Raw genomic sequence first — 24,311 nt, 5'->3', positions numbered from 1 at the left:
TCTTCCTGACTCAGACTCCCCAGTAATAAGTGCATGCCACAACGCCCAACCAGTGTTTTTTCTAAAAAACTTTTATTTTCTTTTTTAATTTTTGGTAGAGATGGGGTCATGCTGTATTGCCCAGGCTGGTTTCGAACTCCTGGGCTCAAAGTGTTGGGTTTATAGGCATGGGCCACCATGCCTGGCCAATAATGGCATCTTTACCTCAAACCTAGTTTAACAAAGAATACATTTCTCCTTTCTCTTGTACGTACATGTGAACTATTTATGATAAAAGGAGTTGACTGGGCAGCGTGGCTCATTCCTCTATTCCCAGCACTTTGGGAGGCAGAGGCGGGAGGATCACTTGAGCCCAGGTGTTCGAGACTAGCCTGGGCAACACAGCAAGACCCCACCCCTTGTATCTCTATTTTTAAATTTTTTTAATTTGAAAAATTATCAATACAAAAATTAAAAAGTAGTTACCTTGTTAAGAAAATGTCTTACTTCCTTTGTTTTAATCTTGTTTGTTGTTTTTACTGTTTTTAAGTTAGCTAGGGCTGTTTAATTTCATCAAATATGGTTTCAGTATTTATTGAAATTATGTCTATTTTACACTTTCGTTTCCTTGACCTTGTGACAGACATGATGTATAGAGATTTTCCCAGAGCTCCCCTTGGAAATGAGTAGCTAACAAACTACTTTTATGTTCAAAGTAGTGGCAAAAGGATTGGACCGTGCAATAAAGAACATGAGGACACTGAGACATCCGTTCAGGGGAAAATTGAAGTTTGATTCCTTCCTTGCAACCACATAACACTTCTAAGTGGATTAGACATTAGACCTTGAGGAAACCTTAAAACTGTTTGAAGAAAATACAGAAAAATATCTGCAGCCTTGATTCGAGGAATCATAATCAAGTTGTGAACTCTGTAAGTCATAAAAGAAAATACTGAGAGATTTGGTTACCTAATATTTAAAACTTCTGAACGAGGAAAGACTCCACCAAGAAAGTTAAAGACAACGGAAGGCTGGGAGAAGATATTGCCAACATATATGACAGACATTACATTAATAATCAGATTATAGAAAGGAAAGGGAGGAAAATAGAAAAAAGTAATTGAAGAGGCAAATAAAGCCTAATCTCACTTATAATAAATAGTTTGTAAATAAAATAACAACTTTTATTTGGTAACTTTTTCCATCATCAAGCTGTCAAAATTTTAACTGATAAATATCCGGTGTTGGAGAATGTAGGTGACCGCTAGGTTTACACTTCAGCTAACTGCAATCCAGAAGTATTTATGTAAATAGCGCCCCCTGCAGCCCAATTCCTACCGAGACCAACATATACTCCGGTTCACGTTGGAACAGCGCTGAAAGACTCCTGTCCCTCCTGTGGGCTTAGTGACAATTTGAGGAACAGTTTTTGGCCTACCTGGCAAAACGTAAAATGCCCTTTGACACATGATTCCTCTTCCAGCCTTTCAGAAATACATGAACTATGTACCTAAAGATATATGCAAAAGTATGTTTATTAAAGCATATTTTATATTGGAGGAAAAAAGCAATCTACATGCACATCAATTTGGACTGTTTGGACAAATAATCCTGCTTGTATCCATTCAATGGGATATTTTGTAACTCTTAAAAAATGAAGTGGAATTATCTGCAACCTCCGCCTCCTGGGTTCAGGCAATTCTCCTCCCTCAGCCTCCTGAGTAGTTGGGACTACAGACATGCGCCACCATGCCCAGCTAATTTTTTGTATTTTTAGTAGAGACGGGGTTTCACCATGTTGACCAGGATGGTCTCGATCTCTTGACCTCGTGATCCACCTGCCTCAGCCTCCCAAAGTGCTGGGATTACAGGCATGAGCCACCGCGCCCGGCCTGTTTTCGTTTTTAAAGACAGAGTTTTGCTCTTTTGCTCTGGCTGGAGTGCAGTGGTGCAATCTTGGCTCACTGACACCTCCACCTCCTGGGTTCAACGGATTCTCTTGCATCAGCCTCCCGAGTAGCTGGGACTAAGGAGTAGCTGGCGCCCAACACCACCACACTCTGCTAGTATTTTGTATTTTCAGCAGAGATGGAGTGTCACCATATTGGCCAGGCTGGTCTCAAACTCCTGACCTCAGGTGATCCACCCACCTTGGTATACCAAAGTCCTGGGATTACAGGCGTGAGCCACTGCACCCAGCCAAGATTTAATGTTATGGCTGAGATAAACATGAATGAAAGCCAATCTTCAAAATATCTCTTATTTGATCTTATGTATATACATTTGAGTCTAATTGTACATTAGACAGATGAGGAATGCATGGAACTGGAACAGGCACAGCCTACCAAGCCGAGGGGACTGGACCTGAATCGTTGGATGGAGGGAATTCATAACAAAAAGGCTTTCATGTTTTACTTTCATGTTTACATTGAAGTATACTTAATTACTTTATGCTCTCCCACAACAAGAATGTATTGTTTATGGTTTGTTTTTCTTCTTAATCTTAAATTCAGAATATAAGGTAGCCCACTGGCTCTGAGCTACAAGAATCCTTATCGGTTTGGCAGTGCTATGACAACTTTGCACCTGGCTGAATTATCAAGGAATGTTCTACCACCAAGCATGAGATATTCTTGGCATTCCTGAAATAAATTCTTCTTCTGAGCCAGCTCATGTGGGCATCATAATCTTCTTGAGAGCTTTTGAAAGATCTAGACCTGGAGCCGGGCCCAGTGGCTCATGCCTGTAGTCCCAGAACTTTAGGATGCTGAGGAGGGTGGATCACGACGTCAGGAGTTCGAGACCAGCCTGGCCAACATAGTGAAACTCCGTCTCTACTAAAAACAGAAAAATTAGCTGGGTGTGGTGGCAGGTGCCTGTAATCCCAGCTACTCAGGAGGCACTGAGGCAAGTGAATTGCTTGAACCTGGGAGGCGGAGGTTGCAGTGAGCTGAGATTGTGCCACTGCCCAGCAGCCTGGGCGACAGAGCAAGACTCTGTCTTGATAATAATGATAATAAAATAAATAAATAATAAGTAATTTAGATTTGAGTCTGTCTCAGATTCTCGGGCTCAGAACCAGAATTTCTGTGTCTGAGGCTATTATGTCGCTCCCGGGGAGGGAGTAAGAACTGGATCACTGGTTAGCATGGTGACTGTTTTGGACAACACACAGCCACAGCCAAGAACACAGAAGGCAGAGGGGCAGCCTTGATCTGCAAGGGCTCCAGTTAACCCCAATGGGGACCCCTGATGGACAAGGACATTCTCCCAGGCTTGCTGATGAAAGCGTTCTACTTACAGCCAGGCAAGGCACTCAGGGCTCTGCAGCAGAGAGGTCAGAGCTGCAGCTTTTTTGCTTTGTGTTTTCACTAAACCTTCATTTGTTGTTGCACTTTGTTGAATGGGCGTGTCCCATAGGGGAAGTTTCCACTACTGCGTTCCAAACTTTGGACTGCTTGTGGCATCTTACTTGTTGCCTCATTAATAATGAATTAAATAAAACCTTTAGAATATGCTAATTTCATCTTTACGAGAGTCACAATTTTACCGTTTCTTTTTCTTTTTCTTTTTTTTTTTTTAAGTACCAGTACCTTTTCACGTTGCTATCTCCCTTACCAGAGCAGTGAGTTTCTGGGTCTCCTTCTTAGGGCCAGACACTGTTTCGTGTCATTAGAATTAATTTATCATTCGTAGGTAGACAAGCAAAAGCTTCCACACTCCCGGAGACAGGGATTCAGATCCTGTACCATCGCTGAGGGTAATGCCGAGGAAGGCACTTCTTTCCGAGCCTCAGTCTGCCCGCCTCTGAAATGGGCTCACAACGAACCCCTGACCCCAGGCTCCGCCGCCTAGAACCAACGCCCTCACCCAATCCCTCCTCTTCCCTCACGGGCCCCCAGGAGGCGCGGGGACTCCGGAGGCGGCCCTTTCCCCGGGAGGCGCCTGGGTGGCACGGTCAGCGTCTCAGCTCCTGGGGTCTCTGGGCTCCGCGCTGCCCAAGGGGTGTAGAGGGGCCTCTGGAGGGGGCGGGTTCGCTCCAGCCAGAAAGCCCGGAGCCGCCCAGGAATTTTGGCTCGGACTTAGAGCATTTCCTCCCAGGCCGGCCGGGCGCGATCAGGGGAGGGCTGCTGCGGGCAGACGCGGCGCTGCTCTGGGCCGGGCCGGCAACATGCGGACCCTGCTCGGCGCGCTGGCCGGGCTGGCTCTGCTCCGTGCCGCGGGCGCTTTGGCTGGTGAGTGGGGCGCCGGGCGCGGAAGGGGACCCGCAGATGGCGAGGAAGGAATGGGCAAGAGAGAGACAGAGAGAGTTGGACACTACAGCGGGATGGAGAGAGAGGCAGATGCAGGGAGGGAGGGATGGAGAGAAAGACGGTGAGAGGAAACAGACGCAGAAAGGGCAGAGAAGCAGAGCAACGGAGAGATAAAGAAGAGAGGGAAGAATAAATCGTGAAAAGGAAAAAGGACAGGCCGAGACAGAAAGAGGCTTTGTAGATGAACAGATATGAACTAAGACAGAAAGAAAAAGGAGTTTAAGAGACCAAAGAGAAGGAAAGAGAAACAGTGACTAAAATGGGGTGGAGGGAGAGAGGATATTGAAGCAAAGAGAAAGATTTGAGAGAGATCACAAAGGAGAGAGAGGGAAGCTCAATGACGGGAGTAGAGCTGGCAAGAGAGGAGCCAGGATCTGGGGTGGGAGGTCACAGCTGCTGCGTGGGGCAGCCCGGGAGGCCAGCTACATCTCAGAGGGCCTGCGGAGGCTCAGGCCTGGCTTTATAGGACTTTGTCTAAGAAGCCAGACTCCAACGGGTGAGTGACCCAGGCCAGCTCATACAGCCTCAAGGAGCCAGGCAAGCGGGCCCAGGAGAAAGGCCACTGCTTCACCTGCCAGGTGGCCTCAGGGGGTGTTGCAGTTGGTGAGGAAGTCAGCCTCCTGGTTTCCAGGGAGCTTCTCTGGGGGACTGAGCTGTTTTGGGTGGAGGTGGAGCCCTGGGTGGAGGTGGAGGGCTGTTCGGGAGGGAGAGGCTCTCTGGGTACTCCATTAGCTGGGTTCCTTGCCTTTTACTCTCCCTTTTCTTTCCCTCACCTCTCCCCTCAGCTTAATGTTGCCCCTTCACAGGTGAGGCTCAGGGTGACTCAAGTCAAGTGACTTACCTGACTGTAGTCTTGACTGTACACAGATGCTCATTCCACCACCCTGCACATTGCACAGGATTTTATAGTTTACAAGCCACGACCCCATTTAGTCAGGGATGGCTATTGCTCACTTTAGCTGTCCAGGTGAGGGGTAAGCTCAGTTCTCATGGTGGTGCCAAGGCAGAGCCCTCACAAAACATCCAGGCTTCCTGCCCCCTCAGTCCTTGCCCCCACCCAGGCAGAAGTGCCCTGTGCTAAGATAGAAGCCCCCATCCCCTTTCAGGGCCCAGTGAACTGTGGGAGTGAGCACTTGGGGAAAGGATCCAGGCCAGCCCTCATGATCCCTTACCTTGGGTGAGTCCTTTCCTTTCTCTGGGGCTATTTTTTCCTCTGTCAGTTGGGGAGAATAATACCCACCCCACAGGTCTGGCCTCAGGGATTAGATGAGGGAGGAAGTGCCCAGGAGGGAACATGCATCAGCACACATTCTCTCAGATGACTCCACTGATTTCTCTGAGCCTCAGTTTCCCCACCTGTTAAAGATAACCAGCAATGACTTTCTCACAAGCTGTATGAGGAGTGGCTGGGACTCTGCCCAGCATAGAGTAGGGCCCCAGTACACACCCTCTCATCCGCCTCTCCTTTACCCGCCTCCCAGCTCAGCCCCAGGCTCCAGGAGCTGAGGGCACAAAGCAGAGCCTGTGCTTCTCCCAGAGGGAGGAGGGAGTGGCCACTTTTGTAGAGAGAATTTAAACCCATTTTTAAACGTTGTTTTTCTTTCTGATTATGCACGTTCATTGCTACAGATTAAGAAGAAAAGGATTTGGGGAGGCCGAAGCGGGCAGATCACAAGGTCAGGAGTTCAAGACCATCCTGGCTAACACAGTAAAACCCCGTTTCTATGAAAAATACAAAAAAATTAGCCAGGCAAGGTGGCACATGCCTGTAGTCCCAGCTACTCTCAAGGCTGAGGCAGGAGAATCGCTTGAACCCAGAGGGCAGAGGTTGCAGTGAGCAGAGATGGTGCCCCTGCACTCCAGCCTGGGTGACAGAGTGAGACTCTATCTCAAAAAAAAATAAATAAATAAAAGAGAGAGAGAAGAAGAAGAAAAGGAGGAAAGTATGATTAACGCAATTTCACACTGACTTCATATGTTTTTGTGCATAATCTTTCAGATTTCAGATATCTTTTTTTTTTGAGACGCAGTTTCACTCTTGTTACCCAGGCTGGAGTGCAATGGCGCGATCTCGGCTCACTACAACCTCCGCCTCCTGGGTTCAGGCAATTCTCCTGCCTCAGCCTCCCAAGTAGCTGGGATTACAGGTGCACACCACCATGCCCAGCTAATTTTTTGTATCTTTAGTAGAGACGGGGTTTCACCATGTTGACCAAGATGGTCTCGATATCTTGACCTCGTGATCCACCTGCCTCGGCCTCCCAAAGTGCTGGGATTACAGGCGTGAGCCACTGCACCCGGCCTCAGATATCTCTTAACTTTTGATTATGAAAACTGTTGGATACAAAAAACACAAAATAATAGTAAATGAAAGAATCACATAATGTACTTATCAACCCTGCTTCAACAAGTTTTAGTAAATGGGCAGTTTTATCTCATCTACAGTCCTCACCCCCTCCCCTCCCTGGATTATGGAATCCAGGCATTGTATTTTTTCTTTCTTTCTTTCTTTCTTTCTTTCTTTCTTTCTTTCTTTCTTTCTTTCTTTCCTTCCTTCCTTCCTTCCTTCCTTCCTTCCTTCCTTCCTTCCTTCCTTCCTTCTTTTGTGCAACAGGATCTCATTCTATCACCCATACTGGAATGCAGTGGTGCAATCTCAGCTCACTGCAACCTACGCACCCCCAGGTTCAAGTGATTCTCCTGCCTCAGCCTTCCGAGTAGCTGGGACTACAGGCATCCACCACCACACCTGACCAATTTTTGTATTTTTAGTAGAGACAGGGTTTCACCATGTTGGCCAGGCTGGTCTCGAACCCCTGGGCTCAAGTGATCCACCTGCCCTGGCTTCCCAAAGTGCTGGGATTACAGGTGTGAGCTACCACGCCTGGCCTGATATCTTGTATTTTCTTTCTTTCTTTTTAGAGACAGGGTTTCACCATGTTGTTCAGGCTGATCTTGAACTCCTGACCTTATAATCCACCTGCCTCAGCCTCCCAAAGTGCTGGGATTACAGGTGTGAGCCACCGCGCCCGACCCATATATTTTCATCTATAAATATTTCCTTGTGTATCTCTAAGAGATAAGCACTCTTTTAATAAACCTAACTGCAATGCCACGGTCGTACTCCAAAAAGAGTGTGTGATTGAACATCATTAAATATTCAATCACTGTTCAAATGTCTTTGATTGTGTCATGTCTTTTGACAATTCATTTGTTTGATCCAAATAAGGTTACATAAACTGCATTTGGTCAATATGTCTATTAAGTCTCTTTAAATATGTAAGTCTTCTCCCTGCTGCCCCCCCTTTTTTTTTAGATGGAGTCTCGCTCTGTCTGGAGTGCTGTGGCTCAATCTCAGCTCACTGTAACCTCTGCTTCCCGGGTTTAAGTGATTCTCCTGCCTCAGCCTCCTGAGTAGCTGGGACTACAGGTGCGCACCCTGACACCCCGCTAACTTTTGTATTTTTAGTAGAGACAGGGTTTCACCATGTTGGCCAGGATGGTCTTGATCTCCTGAACTTGTGATCCACCCACCTCGGCCTCCAAAAGTGCTGGGATTACAGGCCTGAGCCACCATGCCCAGCCTTTTTTTAACTTAATTTTTTTGTTGTTGTTGAAGAAACTAAGTTTGCTCTGTAAAGTTTTCCACATTTAGATTTTGCTAATTGTGTCCTTTTGATGTCATTTAAATACCTCCATCCCTTAAATTTTCTGTAAATTCAGATCTGTCTCTTGCTTGTCCGACTTTCAACCCTGGTTTATTTTATTTTATTTTATTTTTGAGACAGTCTCATTCTGTCACCCAGGCTGGAGTGCAGTGGTGCAATCTCGGCTCACCACAACCTCTGCCTCCCACGTTCAAGCAATTCTCATGCCTCAGCCTTCTGAGTAGCTGGGATTATAGATGCCGTACCAGCACGCCCAGCTAACTTTTGCATTTTTTAGTAGAGATGGGGGTGGGGGTGGTGTTGGGTTGCACTATATTGGCCAGGCTGGTATCAAACTCCTGACATCAAGGGATCGGCCAGCCTCTGCCTCCCAAAGTACTGGGATTACAGGTTGTTAGCCACCATGCCCGGCCCCAGTCTTGGTTTCTTTCAGCAGCACTCAGAGAAACCTTTATTCCCTGATGGCCTTTTAGACCATCAGCCACTATGCCAGGCCCACATTTTGGAGCTTTTTATAGAATCATTTGAAGAATAGTGTTCTGCTGCTTTCAGAAATAACCAAAACCCATGGATGGTTTTGAATGAATCATACATCTTTATACAAGTATTGGATGTGGTAAAGTTTATTATTCTATTACATTGAATGTGGTCAAATATAATTAACCCCCAAGTGTCCAGGGTTGCTTCTCAAAGCAGACCCTTTTAAAGAGTGTGACTTTGATAATTCAGAAGACACAGCAACACCTTTCAGAGACGCCACTGAGAAAACATTTCTCATTGCCCAGCATGCAGAAATCATCTGCGTTGTGGCACTTTCTTACTGTTTGGGTTCAGATACAAAAGGTCTCCCCATAAGGCCGGGAAGTAGAGGGAGCAGTACTTCAGCCTCAGAGGATGGCACCCAGGGGCCACATCTCTTTAACTGGGGCAGCCAGCCCAGCCCAGCCCTCCCCTGGGGCCTCCTGGCTCCACAGCAGCCTGTTCTCACCAGCACAGGATGCCCCGCCCGTGGCCACTATCCAGGGTGCACATCAGGCCCGGAGCAGGAGCTAGGCCAGAGAAAACAACGCAGCATCCAAGGAGGTCCATTTTCCAACTGGCAGGGCCCAGGAGGGTGGGAGGAAAGGAAGGAAGGGAGCCCTGTGGGGCCACAGCCTTGGCTGCTCAGGGTTAATCATCAGAATCCTTCAGCCTTTTCCACTCCCCTTGTCTGAGCCGCTGACAGCCCCATGGGTGCATGTGTGACTACTAATTTTTTTTTTTTACTTTTTTTTTTTTTTTTTTACAAGACAGGGTCTTTGTCGCCCAGGCTGGAGAGCAGTGGTGCAATCGTAGCTGACTGTAGTCTCAAACTTCTGGGCTCAAGCGATTCTCCTGCTTCAGCTTCCCAAATACCTGGGACCACAAGCATATGCCACCAATCCTGTCTATTTTTTTTTTCCTAGAGAGAGAGTCTTAATATGTTGCCCAGTATGGTCTCAAACTCCTGGCTTTAAGTGATCCTCCTGCCTCGGCCTCCCAAAGCTCCGGGATTACAGGTGTGAACCACTGAACTCAGGTCTTGTAGCTCATTTTCGAGGCCTCTCTGTGGACTCCGAATGACAGAGAAGAAGAATTAAGGATGAGCTACATGGGGAAGTGAGGGCCTCAGGCTGACCCCATCCTATTTTTTGGAGGAGGCGGCAACGGCTCAGGGAGAAGAAACTCTTACAATCCCACAATCAGTAGTGGCTGAACCAGGCTGAGAACAGGGGTCTCCAGCATGTTTTCTGCCATGATGCATTCAAGTCAGCTCCGTGGGGAGGACCTGGTGGGGAGGGAGCAGGCAGTACAATGTCAGGCCCTGCTCCAAGCTTGCTCTCTCAGATGTACTCCGTGGAGGCCCCAATGAGCTCATGGACAGTCGCTCCAAGGGGCACAGAGCACAGTTTTGTCCAGATGTGAAGGATTAGCGCTGAATCACGTGGGGAGCGACCTTAGCCCAGCCTTTTCCCTGGAGGGGATTGGGAGCCAAGTTAGACCTCATTACAGACTCTAGAGAACAGGGTGTTTTAGGTCAGTGGAGAGGAGCAGGCTCTGGTTGTTCTTGACTTCCAGCGCAGCCTGACTCCCAGTTGGCCGGCAGGGTCACACTGTATCCTTCTGGCCTGAGCCTGGGAGAAGTGTGTGAGGGGAGAGTGGCTGGGGTCTGGGGGAGGGCAGGTGAGGCTCAGGGGAAAGGCCTAGCCAAAGGCCTCTGGACACAGCCAGCAGGTGGTGTGTGTATCCACAGACGCATGATGACAGGCCCCCCAGGACAGCCACTCTGTGTGTGAGAACAGCTCTTCCAGCCCCCTCAGAGCTTTTCCTCTCAAAGTTGATCAGCCCAGTTTCAGCTGAAACAATTGAGTTAAAATTTGGAGTCCCAGACTGAGTGCGATGACTCACGCGTATAATACCAGCACTTTGGGAGGCCAAGGAAGGTGGATCACTTAAGCCCAGAAGTTTGAGCTTAGCCTGGGCAACGTGGTGAAACCCCATCTCTATAAAAAATACAAAACTTAGCCAGACATGGTAATGTGTGCCTGTAGTCCCAGCTACTCTGGAGGCTGAGGTGGGAGAGTTGCTTGAACCCAGGAAGCAGAGGTTGCAGTGAGCCATGATTGTGCCACTGCACTTCAGCCTGGGTAACGGACTGAGACCCCATTAAAAAATGAATAAATAAATAAAAAAGAAGTCTCTTTCCCATAGCCTCTTCAAGACCTGCTCCGGCCTCTCAAGGGCCTTCTCAGGATGTGGGGCCAGGATGGAGCATAGCCCCCAGGTGGGGCCTCTCTCTCTGAATTTTTTTTTTTTTTTGAGACGGAGTTTCGCTCTCGTTACTCCAGGCTGGAGTGCAATGGCGCGATCTCGGCTCACCACAACCTCCGCCTCCTGGGTTCAGGCAATTCTCCTGCCTCAGCCTCCTGAGTAGCTGGGATTACAGGCACGCGCCACCATGCCCAGCTAATTTTTTGTATCTTTAGTAGAGACGGGGTTTCACCATGTTGACCAGGATGGTCTCAATATCTTGACCTCGTGATCCACCCGCCTCGGCCTCCCAAAGTGCTGGGATTACAGGCTTGAGCCACCGCACTTGGCCTGAATATTTTACAAGGATGCCTGCAGCCCACAATGGCTACTGCTTTCTGCTGACAACCCCATCAGACAGCTGGCTTTTATTATGGAACATTTCAAACCACACCCACAACAGTAGAGAGAAAAGCCGAATGTACCCCTACATGCTCATCATCCAGCTCCAATAATTAGCAACTCTCAGCCCATCTTGTTAGCTCTAAACATCCACTCAGGCCTCTCCCCCATTCCCACCCACGCCTGGATTATTTGGAAGTAAATCCAAGACAGCATAACATTTCATCAGTAAATATTTCAGTATGGGTCTTTAAAAGACTCGCCTTAAAAAAATAACCAAGGCACCATTATCATGTCCTCCTCCTTCCCCAAATTCAGGAATAACACGATTATCTTTTAAAGAGTCTTTTCTAAGTTTAGTGGAGGGAAATAATGAAAAGGAAAATTTAAAATACAGATTGTTCTCCACAAAAGATGCTCGAATTGGAAGGACGTTTTGTCCCTGGTCTTGTTCTTATCCCTGAGTGGAAGAGCTGAGATCTAGATAGAGTTGGAATCAGAAAGTCACAAGGCAGGGGGTTCCACTTTGATGAGTTGAAGCCAGGAGGTCAGGGTGCCTGAGGTCCAGGCATTTGCTGATGGTGTGAGCTTGGGCAAGTCACTTGGCCTCTCAGAGTTACACATCCGTCACCAGCTCTGTCCTATCTCAAGACCTGCCCCCCTTCTAGACAAGTGCAGATGGCCCCTTGGCCAACCCATCCAACACCAAGACCTTAAGCTACAAGCATTGCACCTAGAGAGCTCAAGCTCCATAACTCTCTCCCCACACTGAGCTTTGTATGCCCACATCCATGGCCACAGCCTTGATATTGTCACTATCTCAAGCCGCTCTACCTGTAAAAGCGAAAATGGCAACATTCTTTACCTCCTGTTCCTCCTGTGATTCCTAAGACCTCCAGTCTCTTCAGCCCCCCACTTCTCTGTTTATTGGCCCTCTTCTTGGCCTCATTTCCTTCCTTATCCCCGCTAATTTCCAGGGCTCCTCTCCTAAACCCCTGGCTGGTCAAATCTCAGCTCCTTGGCCCCTTGCCTCCACCACATCCACCCTGCAGACTCCATGCAGCCATCTATATTTGCTGCTGTGCAGCTAGACTGTGGAGCACTGCTGGGGGAGGACTCACACTTCCAGGATCCCTTGTTGATGCCGGCTCATTCTGCATGGTCCTCCTACCCTGCCTCCCTCATTCTGCACATCCCCTTCTGAAGCCCTCTCTTTATTCAAGTCCCTTTCCTGGTGGTGCACTGATGGACTGGCTCTCAAAAAGTAAAAAAGGTGGGTAGGGTTGGTGATTTCTGTGGTGTAAATGTTCTCATCATGGCCACCATTTTTTTTCTTTTTACTTAAAAATTTTTTTCTCTTAAGGGATGGGGTCTCAGTGTGTTGATCAGGCTGGTTTCAAACTCCTGGCCTCAAGTGATCCTCCCATTCAACCTCTCAAAGTGCTAGGATTAAAGGCACAAACCACCATTTCCAGCCACCATGGTCACTATTTTAACATCTGTGTTTAGTAACCTACTCATAGGATTTTTGAAATTTTAACAACTAGCTCTGTTCCCTACGTGTTCTCTGTCTTACTGCACAGAGTGAACAGAGCCCATCAGGCAGGAGCTCACTCCACTTTCTGGCCCTCTAGTAAGATGGTTTACCTCTGCCCATTTGTGCTGCATTTCCTCTGTCTTCCTTCCAGATGTGTTCCCACCCCCTCTGGATCCAGGGCCTCCCATCAATTCAGGAAGAGCATTCCTTTGCTTCTCCTGTCTTCCTTTTGTCCCTCAGGCTGTAAACATCATTGTGTTTTCCAATGCTTAAAACACACACACACACACACACACACACACACACACACACACACAAAACCTTCTCTAGACCTTGTGATCCAATCTCCTTTCCTTCACAGCCAAGCTTTGTAAAATTTTCCAGAATCCAAGTTTCTATCCCCAGCCTCACCTTCCCTTCTCATCTTACCATAATCCAAACTCTGCTTTTCCTCCACCACTCCTAAAAGTGCCGGGGTGACATCTAAGAAGGGCCTTTCCCATGCTCTTTTTCCAGTCCTTATCTTGCTAGACCTCCTCACTGCTTTCAACCATGCTGACCTTTTTCATCTCTGCAGAATCTGTAAATCTTGGCTGCTCTTGACCTCTGGGGCAGCACCTTCTTCTTGAGTGTCAGTGTTCTCCAAGGTTCCAGCCAACTCTGATGCCCCAAAGGCATCTCGGGGTTACCAGCTCTGAAGCCTGAGCTTGGAATCAGAGCTCTTAGACTTCTGCGCTGAGGGTTGATGGTGCCTGAAAGAGCTAACTCAAGGAGAACAATGGAATGGCAGATCCTCTGCTTATGAGTAGTGAGTTTGGACACATACTTTCACCCCTCTATGCATCAGTTTTCTTACGTGTAGATTGGGCGTAACAACAGGTTGTTGGAGAGGTTAAGTTAACACCCTACATGGTGCATGGTAAGTGCTCATCACATGCCAGCTGTTACTAACGGGTCCCAGTGTCAATGCTGCTATTGAAATACCTCCTCTCACTTTTATCCTCACATTCCTACCGCTACTGCCTCTGCCCATCCCTTCTCCTTCATCCCTCTTACCCTGATTGCTGCAGTAACTTCCTGCCTTCAAAGGCATCTCCCTCCAGTCTATTCCTTATATTTTAAAAATTCATGTTTGACTCTGTGACTCTTCTGTTAAAATAAACCCCCTTGGCTGGGCGTGGTGGTTCATGCCTGTGATTCCAGCACTTTGGGAGGCTGAAGCGGGAGGATCACCTGAGGTCAGAAGTTTGAGACCAGCCTGACCAACATGGTGAAACCCCATCTCTACTAAAAATACAAAAATTAGCCAGGCATGGTAGCAGGCGCTTGTAATCCCAGCTACTTGGGAGGCTGAGACAGAAGAATCACTCAAACCTGGGAGGCAGAGGTTGCAGTGAGCCCAGATTGCCCCCCAAACATGCATCAGAACTGATTTGTTAAAGCCTCTGGGCTAAAGCTCTGCCCCCTTGGTTTGATTTCCAGGATTTCCCTGTCCAGTCTGTCTCCCGACCACCCTGTATCTCCAGCCACTGCAGGCTCCCTGCAGGGTTTATACACTGAGCCATGCTCTTTCAGGCCTCTCTGTCATTGCAGTTGCCATTCTCCCCGGGTGGAGCCCGTCTTCCCTTCCTCCCTGGGCTTCACCTCCTTGAGGAAGTCCATGTGGGTCTGTAGGTGACTGGTGGGATTGAGATGGCTGGCACTCACACACCGACCCCACAGGGCCTTCCTCTGCTTGCTGTTGCATTTGCTTTGGGGACCGACCTCACTTGAGCCCAGTGTTTACAGGAGTATCTGGCATGATGGCAAACCAAGGGCCCCACAGTGACAAGACTTGTTTCCCCACAGCTGCAGAACCCTTCAGCCCTCCCCAAGGAGACGCAGCTCAGAGCACAGCGTGTGACAGACACATGGCTGTGCAACGCCGTCTGGTTGTCGTGGAGGAGGTAACAGCGTGGTTTGGAAGGACATGCGGGGTCAGGACCACCTTCTAAGACTGGGGTTTTTTTTGAGAGGGAGCTTTGCTTTTGTTGTCCATGCTAGAGTGCAATGGCATGATCTCTGTTCACCACAGCCTCCTCCTCCCGGGTTTAAGAGGTCCTCCTGCCTCAGCCTCGAAAGTAGCTGGAATTACAGGCATGTGCCACCATGCATAGCTGATATTATATTTTTGTAGAGATGAGGTTTCTCCATGTTGGTCAGGCTGGTCTCAGACTCCCGACTTCAGGTGATCCGCCCACCTCCTCCCCTGAAAGAGCTGGGATTACAGGGGTGAGCCACCAGGCCTGGCCTAGGATGGTGTTTTTATGGGCAGATGCAAGCTTGCTTTGGAATGTCAGACTGTACAGGCCAATCTTGCACTGTGGCTGCCTTGTCCAACATCACCCTCCCATCTAGGCTGTCACACTGTCCAGTCCCCAATGGACCCTGCTTCTCCTAAGGCCTCACTTGCTCCCATGCAGATATTTCAGCATCAGTACTGGATGGGAAGTTAGAAATTCAGTCACTATTTTGTTATTTAGCCATGATTCCTAACTTGTGTGGAAAAAAGCTTGCATTTGTATTGTTGCAAACCTTTAACTGAAATTGAGCATTCCCGTTCCTCATAAATACAGACAGCAAGCAGTGGTATTAACAGTACTATAGCTTGGTCATCAAGAGAAATCCAGATCATTTCATCTTGTTCTAGTTATGAATATCTCAACATATCATTTATAACCTTCCTATGTCAACTTTTCTGTTGTTGTTAGGCCTGATGTTAAATCATGTGACTTAATAAATACATTTTTTTTTTGAAGCATTGTCTCCCTGTTACCCAGGATGGAGTACAGTGGTGCAGTCTCACCTCACTGCAACTTCCGCCTCCTAGGCTCAAGCAATCCTCCCACCTCAGCCTCCCAAGTAGCTGGGACTACAGGTGCATGTACCACCATGCCTGGCCAATTTTTGTATTTTTTTTTTTTTTTGTAGAAGTGAGGTTTTGCTACGTTTCCCAGGCTGGTCTTGAACTCCTGAGCTCAAGCCATCCACCCACCTCGGCCTCCCAAAGTACTGGGATTACAAGCATGAGTCACTATGGCTGGTCAATACGTATGTTATATCCAAAAGTTTAAATTTTTATTTTACAGAGTCCTGCTCTGTTACCCAGGTGGAATTCATGGTTCAATCTCAGCTCACTGCAGCCTCTGCCCCAGGGTTCCAGTGATTCTCATGCCTCAACCTCCCGAGTAGCTGGGACTACAGACATGCACCACCATGCCTGGCTAATTTTTTGTATTTTTAGTAGACATGGGGCTTCTCCATGTTGGCCAGACTGGTCTCAAACTCCTGACCTCAAGTGATCTGCCCACGTCGGCCTCCCAAAATGCTGGGATTACAGGCGTGAGCCACTGTGCTGGGCCAAAAAGTTTAATTTTTAATAATGAATAATATTTTAATGCAATCGATGCCCCTGGTAATTCTATATGCTTTATTTTTTGCATTTAAGGCATTATTCTGAGAAGAGGTCTGTAGGCTTCATCACACTGCCAGTGGGGTCCATGGCATACACAGGGGGAAAAATAACTATTGAGAACCCTGAGTAAATTTCAAAATCCCAAATCTGTCATTCAGCAGAGACACCACCAGGGAGCGGAGCAACAAAAGAAATGTGAGCGCCAGGCTGCAAAGTCCCAAAAGGGAGAAGGTATTCTAAAGGCGTTTCACCCCAACCTGTGACTGAGTGCCAAAAAGGAAGGAGCCTTAGAGAGCGAGTCCCCTAGGATATTGTCATCTGGGGAAACTGAGGCAGGTAGGGGCAGAGCCTGAGTGAGGAAAATCAGTTCCTGCAGCGCCCAGTCCTTTCCCACTGCACCCCGCTGGACCGCTAGCTGCTCCTTAGGGCCTAGCTGATGAAGCAGAGTGCGGCACCACTCCTGTCCTCGACTTGACCCCCTTCCCACAATAGATGGTAGAGAAGACCGTGGAGCACCTGGCGACAGAGGTGAAAGGCCTGTTGGGCCTGCTGGAGGAGCTGGCCTGGAACCTGCCCCCAGGACCCTTCAGCCCGGCCCCCGACCTCCTCGGAGAAGGTAAGCACTGCAGGTGGCAGAGGAAAGCCTCTGAACTGCTGTCATCTGGGGCTGGACAGTGGCGGGGGGCCCCAGCGCCCCCGGGGACGGAAGCGGGACGGCACCACCCCTCCTCCCCAACCCACACCCGGTCGCTGCCGCCCAGTGTCAAAACGAAATTCGGGAAGAGCCGGCCCTAGATACCATCTCCGCACACCCCAGCGAGGAGAAGCTGCCTCCTTCACTGGCCTTCTCCGGACTAAAGCTCCTCAGCTCCTTTCATTTCCCCCTTAGAAGCCCCTCCTGTTCCACCCCAAAACCCTCAGGGAAGACGGCACCCCACTGATCAGGCAGGGACGGAGTTGCACTTTGCTCTCTTCTTGATCCCCGTGTCCCGGAGGGCTGAGGAGAGGAGGGAAGAAACTGTTGGGTAACACGGGCCGGCCGGGGGACCCTGCAGCACCCCAGCTTGCTCACTGGAGGCCGCCGCTTTCTTTCAGATGGCTTCTGAGCCCCGGAGCTGGAGCCCAGCAGCTGGAGGTGGTGCCCTTGCCAGGCAGCACCCTCTGAGAGCCAGCCCTGTCCGCTCGCCTTCCTTCCGCAGCTTCGTGTGCAATAAAATCTCCTCCTTCTGTCTCCTCTGTGTCTGCTGACAGAGTAACCCGTTTAACTACAGCCCCCTCTCCCTCCACTTCCATGCCTGGAGGAGGCCTGCAACCCCCACCCCAGGCTCAGACCTGGGGACACCCCCATTCCCGCCATCTGTGCTTTAGTCCTCCTTAATTACAGGAGCAGATGAACAGGGGTTGATTCACAGAGGTGGGGGCTCTTCGAGTGGTCTTGCGTCTCAAAATGTGGCCATAGGTGAAAAGCAAGGGGATCAGGGTCTCAGGCCCCACCCAGACTTCTTAATCCAAATCTGCTTTGCAATGAGACCCCCAGGGAATTTATGTGTCCATTAAAGTGGTTTGTTGTTTTTTTAAAAAAAATTCCTATGAAGTGAAATTCAATGTAAAATTCATCATTTTAACCATTTTAAATTGTACAAGGCTGGGGGAAGTGGTTTACACCTATAATCCTAGCACTTTGGGAGGCCAAGGTGGGAGGTTCACTTGAGCCCAGGAGTACAAGGCCATCCTGGGCAACATGGTGAAACCCTATTCCTCCAAAAAATACAGAAAACAGCCTGGCATGGTGACACGTGCCTGTAGTCCCAGCTACTCAGGAGGCTGGGGTGGAAGGATTACCTGAGCCCAGGAGGTAGGTCAAGGCTATGGTGAGCCATCATGGTGCCACTGCACTTCAGCCTGGGTGACAGAGTGAGACCTTGTCTCAAAAAGAAAAAATCATACAAATGCAGTGGCTTCCGGTACATTCACAAGTTGTCAGTCATCACCACCAGTTTCAGAATACCGTTGTCACTCTAGAAAGAAACTCTGTACCTATTAAGCAGTCACATCCCATTCCCGATCCCCCAACCCCCTGGAAACCACTGATCTCTGTCGCCATGAACTTGCCTATTCTGGACATTTTAAATGCAGTAGCCCGCTTTTATCTGTGGTTTCACTTTCCATGGTTTCAGTTACCTGCAGTCAACCACAATCCTAAAATACTAAACTCCAGAAATAAACAACATACGAGTTTTCAGTTGTGCATCATTCTAAGTGGCGTGATGAAACCTCTCACCTTTCCCCTTTGTCCCACCCCGGACATGAACACTTCCTTTATCCACCATGGTCCACGCTGTCTACACTTCCTGCCTGTTAGTCACTTAGCAGCCTTCTCAGTTACAGATCAACCGCCACAGTATCACAGGGCTTGTGTTCCAGCAACATTTCTTATACTTAATCAAGACCCAAAGTTCAAGAGCAGTGTTGCTGGCATATGGTGGTGGTTTTCCATGCAACTTTCCCGTCACAGAAGCTGGCATATTGTTCTAATTGTTCTATTTTGTTCTTAGCTATCGTTGCTAACCTCTTGCAGTGCCTGATTTATAAATTAAACTTTATCGTAGATATGCATGCATAGGAAAAAACATAGTATGATAGGATTAGATATATTGTGGTTTCAGGCATCCACTAGAGGTGTTGAAACGTATCCCCTGAAGGTAAGGGGGTACTAATGTAAATAGAATCATACGACACGTACCCTCGCTGTATCTGGCTTCTTTCTCTGATCATGTTTTCAAGGGCTGTCCGTATTGCAGCATGTATCAGTGCTTCATTCTTCTTATGGATGAATAATGTTCTCTTGTATGAATATACCACATTTTATTCATTTATTCATCAATTGATGGACATCTGGGTTGTCTGTACTTTTTGGCTATTATGAACAATGTTGGCGATGAACATCCATATACGAGTTTTTGTGTCAATATTTGCTTTTTTATTTGTTTGGGGTCTATACGAGAAAGAAATTGCTGAGTCATATGGTAACTCTTACGTTTAATTTTTTGAAGAACCACCAAGCTCTTGTATTGCAGCTGTGCTGTTCTATATTCCCACCAGCAATATTCACTGTGGGTTTTTCCTGATGCCCTCTAGCAGGTTGAGACATTTTCCTTCTATTCTTAGTTTGTTAAGTGTTATTTTTCTGCATCAATTGAGATGATCATGTGATATTTCTCCCCTTTCACTTTATTAATTACATGCATTAAAGTGGTTTTTTTTTGTTTTTGTTTTTGTTTTTTTTGAGACAGTCTTGCTCTGTTGCCCAGGCTGGAGTCCAGTGGTGCAATCTCGGCTCATTGCAACCTCCATCCTTGGGTTCAAGCAATTCTCCTGCCTCAGCCTCCCGAGTAGCTGGGATTACAGGCTACCCACCACCACACCCGGCTAATTTTTATATTTCTAGTAGAGACAGGGTTTTGCCATGTTGGCCAGGCTGGCCTTGAACATCTGACCTCAGGTGATCCACCCGCCTCTGCCTCCCAAAGTGCCATCACAGGGTTGAGCCACCGTGCCAGACCTGATTTTTGTGTATTAAATGACGCATGCATTCCTGGGATAACTTTCACTTGGTCATGGTGTATGATGCTTTTAATATGCTGCTGGATTTAGTCTGCTAGCATGTTGTTCGGGATTTTTGCACCTATATTCATAAGACTTATTGGTCTGTAGGGTTTTTTCCCTTGTAATGTCTGTTTGCCTTTGGTACCAGGATAATACTGGTCTCGTAGAATAAGTTAGGAAGTGTTTCCTCCTTTGCTTGCTTATTTATTTATTTAGGTAAGAGTTTGAGAAGGGTTGGTGTTACTTCCTTAAATGTTTGCTACAATTTACCAGTGAAGGCCCTGGCCTTTTCTTTGTTGGTAGGTTTTTGATCACAGATTTAATCTTTTTACTTATGATAGATCTATTCAGATTTTTTATTTTTCCTTCAGTCAACTTTGGTAATTTGTGAGTTTCTAGGAATTTGTCTATTTTATCCAGATTATCTAATATGTTGGTATACAATTGTTCATAGTATTTTTTGTAATCCTTTAGTTTTTCTTCTTAAGGTTTTTAGTGATGACTCCGCTTTCATTTCTGATTTTAGTAATCAAGTCTTGAGTCTTCTATCTCATTCATTCACTGTCTCTCTCTGTGTGAGACAGAGTCTAGCTGAAGGTTTGCCAATTTTGTTAATCGTTTCAAAGAACCATTTTTTTTGTTGTTGTTCCATTGATTCTATTGCTTTTCTATTCTCCATTTTATTTATCTGCACTCCAACCTTTATTATTTCTTTCCCTCTGGTTGCTTTTGGTTTAGCTTGCTCTTTGTTTTCTAATTCCATAATATAGAAGGCTAGATTGTCTATTTCCCTTTTTTTTCTTTTTTTAGACAGACTCTTGCTTTGTTATCCAGGCTGGAGTACAGTGGCATGATCCCAGCTCACTGCAACCTCCACCTCCCTGGCTCAAACAATCTTTCCACCTCAGCCTCCCAAGTAGCTGGGACAAGAAGCGGGGGTGCCACCATGCCTGGCTACTTTTTGTATTTGTCGTAGAGACTGGGTTTCATCATGTTGCCCAGGCTTCTTTTGGTTGTTTTTAAATGTACAATTAAATTACTAGAGTCACCCTGTTTTCTTACTCATTCTTTTTGACTAATGTTTTTGTACCTATTAACCATGATCGCCTCTCCCCAACCTGCCCCTTCCCATTACCCTTCCTAGCCTCTGGTGACAATCTTTCTGCTCTCTATGTCCATTAGTTCAATTGTTTTGATTTTTTAGATCCCAAAAATAAGTGAGAACACATGATGTTGTCTTTCTGTGCCTGGCTTATTTCATTTAACTTAATGGCCTCCAGTTCTATTGATGTTGTTGTAAATGACAGAATCTCATCCTTTTTTATGGCTGAATAGTACTCCATTGGATATAGGTATTGCATTTGCTTCATCCATTCATCTGTTGATGGACACTTAGGCTGCTTCCAAATCTTAGCAATTGTGAACAGTGCTGCAACAAACATGGGAGTGCAGATATTTCTCTGATAGACTAATTTGCTTTCTTTTGGGTACATACTTAGCAGTGGGATTCCTGGATCATATGGTAGTTCTACTTTTATCCACTGAATTCTATCAAATGCTTTTTCAGCATTACTTGAAACGATCATATGGTTTTTGTCGTTCATTCCATTGATATGATGTATCACATTGATTGGTTTACACATGTTGAACCATCCTTTCATCCCAGGAATAAATCCACTTGGTCATAATAAATGATCTTTCTAATGTATTGCTGAATTCAGTTTGCAAGCATTTTGTTGAAGATTTTTGCATGAATATTCATAAGGGATATTGGTCTATAGTTTTCTTTCTTTCTTTCTTTCTTTTTTTTTTTTTTTGATGAGTCTTTGTCTGGTTTTGTTACCAGGGTAATACTGGCCTTGTAGAATGAGTTTGGAAATACTCCCTCCTCCTCTATTTTCAGAAGAGTTTGAGTAGGATTGGTATTAGTTCTTTAAATGTTTGGAAGGATTCAGCAGTGAAGTCATGGTGTTCTGGGGTTTTCTTTACTGGGAGACTTTTTATTACAGCTTCAATCTTGTTGCTCGTTATTGGTCTGTTCAGGTTTTGGGCTTCTTCATGGTTCAGTCTTGGTTAGTTGTAGGAGTCCAGGAATTTATTCATTTCTTCTACATTTTCCCATTTATTGACATAGTTGCTCATAGTAGCCACGAACGATCCTTTGATTTTCTGTAGCATCAGTTGTAATGTCTCCTTTTTCACCTCTGACTTTATTTTTTTGGGACTTCTCTCTTGTTTTCTTAGTCAGTCTGGCTAAAGGTTTATCAATTTTGTCTAACCTCAGAAAACCAACTTTTTGTTTCATTGATCTTTTGTATTTTTTTCTTCATTTCAATTTCACTTATTTCTGCTCTGACTCTATCTCTTTCTCTCCCTCTTTCTTTCTTTCTTTCTTTCTTTCTTTCTTTCTTTCTTTCTTTCTTTCTCTTTCTTCTTCCTTTTTTTGAGACAGAGTTTTGCTCTTGCTGCTTAGGCTGGAAGCACAATGGTGCAATCTTGGCTCACTGCAACTTCTGCCTCCCAGGTTCAAGCGAGTCTCCTGCCTCAGCCTCCTGAGTAGCTGGAATTACAGGTGCCTGCCACCACGCCCAGCTAATGTTGTTGTATTTTTAGTAGAGATGGGGTTTCACGATGTTGGCCAGGCTGGTCTCAAACACCTGACCTCAGGTGATCCACCTGCCTCAGCCTCCCAAAGTGCTGGGATTACAGATGTGAGCTACTGCACCTGGCTATACTATTTCTCTTCTACTAATTTTGGGTTTGATTTCCTTTTGCTTTTCTAGATGCATCACTAGATTGTTAATTTGAAGTTTTCCCTCTTTTTTGATGTAGGTACTTATAGCTACAAACTTCTCTTAGCACTGCTTTTGCTGTATGCCATAGGTTTTGGTATGTTGTGCTTTCCTCATCATTTGTTTCAAGAAATTTTTTAATTTCCTTCTTAATTTCTTCATTGACCATTGGTCATTCAGGAGCATATTATTTAATTTCCATGTACTTGTAGAGTTCAAAATTTTTTCTGTTATTAATTTCTAGTTTTATTCCATTGTGATCAGAGAAGATGCTTGATATTATTCCAATTTTTTTGAATGTTTTAAGACTTGCTTTGTGACCTAATATATGACATATCCTTGAGAGTGATCCATGTACTGAAGAAATGGTGTGTATTCTGTAGCCATTGGATGAAATGTTCTACAAATATCTATTAGATCCATTTGGTTTATAATGCATATTAAGTCTTTTGTTTCTTTGTTGAATTTCTGTCTGGATTATCTGTCCAATGCTGAAAGTGAAGTGTTGGAGTCTCCAGCTATTATTGCATTGAGGCCTGTCTCTTTAATAATATTTGCTTTATCTATCTTGGTACTTCACTTTGGGTGCATATATAGTTAAAATTATTTTATCCTCTGGGTAAATTGACCCATTTATCATTATCTAGTGACCTCATCTATTATAGTTTTTGTTTTAAGTCTATTTTGTCTGATATAAGTATAGCTAGCTACTCCTGCTTTTTAGTTTCCATTGGCATGGAATATCTTTTTTTTTTTTTTTGAGATGGAGTCTTGCTCTATCTCCCAGGCTGGAGTGCAGCGGCATGATCTCTGCTCACTGCAAACTCCAGCTCCCAGGTTCAAGTGATTCTCCTGCCTCCTGCCAAGTAGCTGGAATTACAGGTGCCTGTGACCATGCCTGGCTAATTTTTGTGTGTGTGTGTGTATTTTTAGTACAGTTTTTGGCCAGGCTGGTCTCAAATTCCTGAAATCAAGTTATCTGCCCGCCTTGGCCTCCGAAAGTGCTGGGATTATAGCATGGAATATCTTTTTCCATTCCTTTATTTTCAGTCTGTGTGTGTCTTTATAGGTGAAATCTGTTTCTTGTAGGCAACAGATCAATGGGTCTTGGTTTTTAATCTTCAATTTAGCCACTCTATTTCTTTTGATTGGAAAGTTTAGTCCATTTACATTCAATGTTATTATTGATAAGTACTAACGTGCTCCTGCCATTTTGTCATTTGCATTCTGGTTGTTTTGTTGTCTTCTCTTCCTTCTTTCTTTCCTTCCTGTCTTCCTTTAGTAAAGGTGACTTTTCTCTGGAGATATGATTTAGTTTCTTGCTCTTTACTTTTTGTGTATCCATTATGTGTGTGTGTTTTTTTTTTAGTGTGAGGTTACCCAGAGGCTTGCAAATGCTGTCTTATAACCCATTATTGAAACCTGGTAACAACCTAAGACTGCATAAAGACACAAACAAGCAAAAAGAAAACGAATATTCTGTGCCTTGACTTCATCCCCCTGTTTTTTAACTTTTTGTTGTTTTTATTTATGTCTTATTGTCCCATCTTAAAAAGTTATTGTAGTTATTATTTTTGATTGGCTCATCATTTAGTCTTTCTACTCAAGATAAGAGTAGTTTACACACCACAGTTACAGTTTTATAATATTCCATGTACTTACTATAATATTCTGTGTACTTACTATTACCAGTGGGTTTTGTACCTTCAGATGATTTCTTATTGTTCATTAATGTTATTTGGTTTCTGATTAAAGTAGTCCCTTTAGATTTTTTTTTGCGGGGGGGAGGAC

The 24,311-nt window shown here is 45.9% G+C and overlaps 1 protein-coding gene across 9 annotated transcripts; it reads left to right on the top strand.

Annotated features, from left to right (window-relative positions):
- Positions 1–3,776: 3,776 nt before the first annotated feature.
- PLAC9 (placenta associated 9) lies at positions 3,777–19,078 on the top strand. Of its 9 annotated transcripts, XM_054242900.2 has the most exons (6): positions 4,118–4,214; positions 14,517–14,614; positions 15,467–15,585; positions 16,281–16,353; positions 16,615–16,738; positions 17,218–19,078. In XM_054242900.2, the coding sequence occupies exons 1-6, from the start codon at positions 4,151–4,153 to the stop codon at positions 17,226–17,228; spliced, it is 489 nt and encodes a 162-aa protein (XP_054098875.1). In that variant the 5' UTR covers positions 4,118–4,150; the 3' UTR covers positions 17,229–19,078. The 9 variants fall into 9 exon arrangements, 8 of the variants coding, with proteins under 8 accessions (XP_035123738.3, XP_035123737.3, XP_078201585.1 ...); XM_035267847.3 differs by lacking the exon at positions 15,467–15,585 and having other exon boundaries at positions 3,777–4,214; positions 16,284–16,353; XM_035267846.3 differs by lacking the exon at positions 15,467–15,585 and having other exon boundaries at positions 3,777–4,214.
- Positions 19,079–24,311: the final 5,233 nt, after the last annotated feature.

The sequence above is a fragment of the Callithrix jacchus genome, chromosome 12, assembly GCF_049354715.1.
Source record: "Callithrix jacchus isolate 240 chromosome 12, calJac240_pri, whole genome shotgun sequence".
In the NCBI taxonomy this organism is placed as follows: domain Eukaryota; kingdom Metazoa; phylum Chordata; class Mammalia; order Primates; family Cebidae; genus Callithrix; species Callithrix jacchus.
The sequence above is the reverse complement of the archived record's forward strand: the minus strand, read 5'-3'. Positions and strand labels throughout refer to the sequence as shown.

Excerpts from the sequence above, each read along its gene's own strand:
- PLAC9 (XM_035267846.3), top strand. The coding sequence starts at position 3,792 with ATGGGCTCACAACGAACCCCTGACCCCAGGCTCCGCCGCCTAGAACCA. Across the intron at positions 4,215-14,516 it reads TGCCGCGGGCGCTTTGGCTG|CTGCAGAACCCTTCAGCCCT; the intron begins GTGAGTGGGGCG and ends GTTTCCCCACAG. Across the intron at positions 14,615-16,280 it reads GTCTGGTTGTCGTGGAGGAG|CAGAGACACCACCAGGGAGC; the intron begins GTAACAGCGTGG and ends TCTGTCATTCAG.